General features: G+C 69.5%; 1 protein-coding gene across 1 annotated transcript in view; it reads right to left on the reverse strand.

Moving 5' to 3' along the window:
• The window catches only part of CSPG4 (chondroitin sulfate proteoglycan 4), a 42,262-nt gene that overhangs the window by 15,403 nt on the left and 26,456 nt on the right, over positions 1-403 (reverse strand). The window contains 1 exon segment of the mRNA XM_027768897.1: positions 1-403. This exon segment is cut by the window's left edge and continues 1,931 nt beyond it; it is cut by the window's right edge and continues 38 nt beyond it. Coding sequence (XP_027624698.1) covers positions 1-403 — 403 coding nt within the window.

Genomic DNA, 403 nt, shown 5'->3' on the forward strand with positions numbered 1-403 from the left:
CAGGAAAACCATGAGGCTGCCGTGAGGGAAGACGATGCGCGGCGGGTCATTGACAGGGCTGACCTGGACGGGCAGGATGTAGGTCTGGCCCCTGCGCAGGCACAAGGGCAGGGGCACACGCGCCGTCACCGACACCTCCAGCACCAGCCGGTCGGAGGTGTCCTCGGAGCCGTCATGCACGAAGCGGACCTTGCGGTTGACCACGTCCAGGAGGGTGAACATCTTCCGCACCTGGGCGCCCGGGATGTCCAGCTCCAGCTCACCGCGGCGCGGCCCTCGGCTCACGCTGAACAGCACCTGGGACTTGCGCAGCTCGGCCTCTGTCAGGTCCAGCGTGGGCTGCAGGTGCCGCCACTCCAGCCAGGCCGCGCCGCCCTCGGCCACCACCAGGGGGCTGGCGTTC

Source organism: Tupaia chinensis, unplaced genomic scaffold (assembly GCF_000334495.1).
Source record: "Tupaia chinensis unplaced genomic scaffold, TupChi_1.0 Scaffold000078_1, whole genome shotgun sequence".
In the NCBI taxonomy this organism is placed as follows: domain Eukaryota; kingdom Metazoa; phylum Chordata; class Mammalia; order Scandentia; family Tupaiidae; genus Tupaia; species Tupaia belangeri.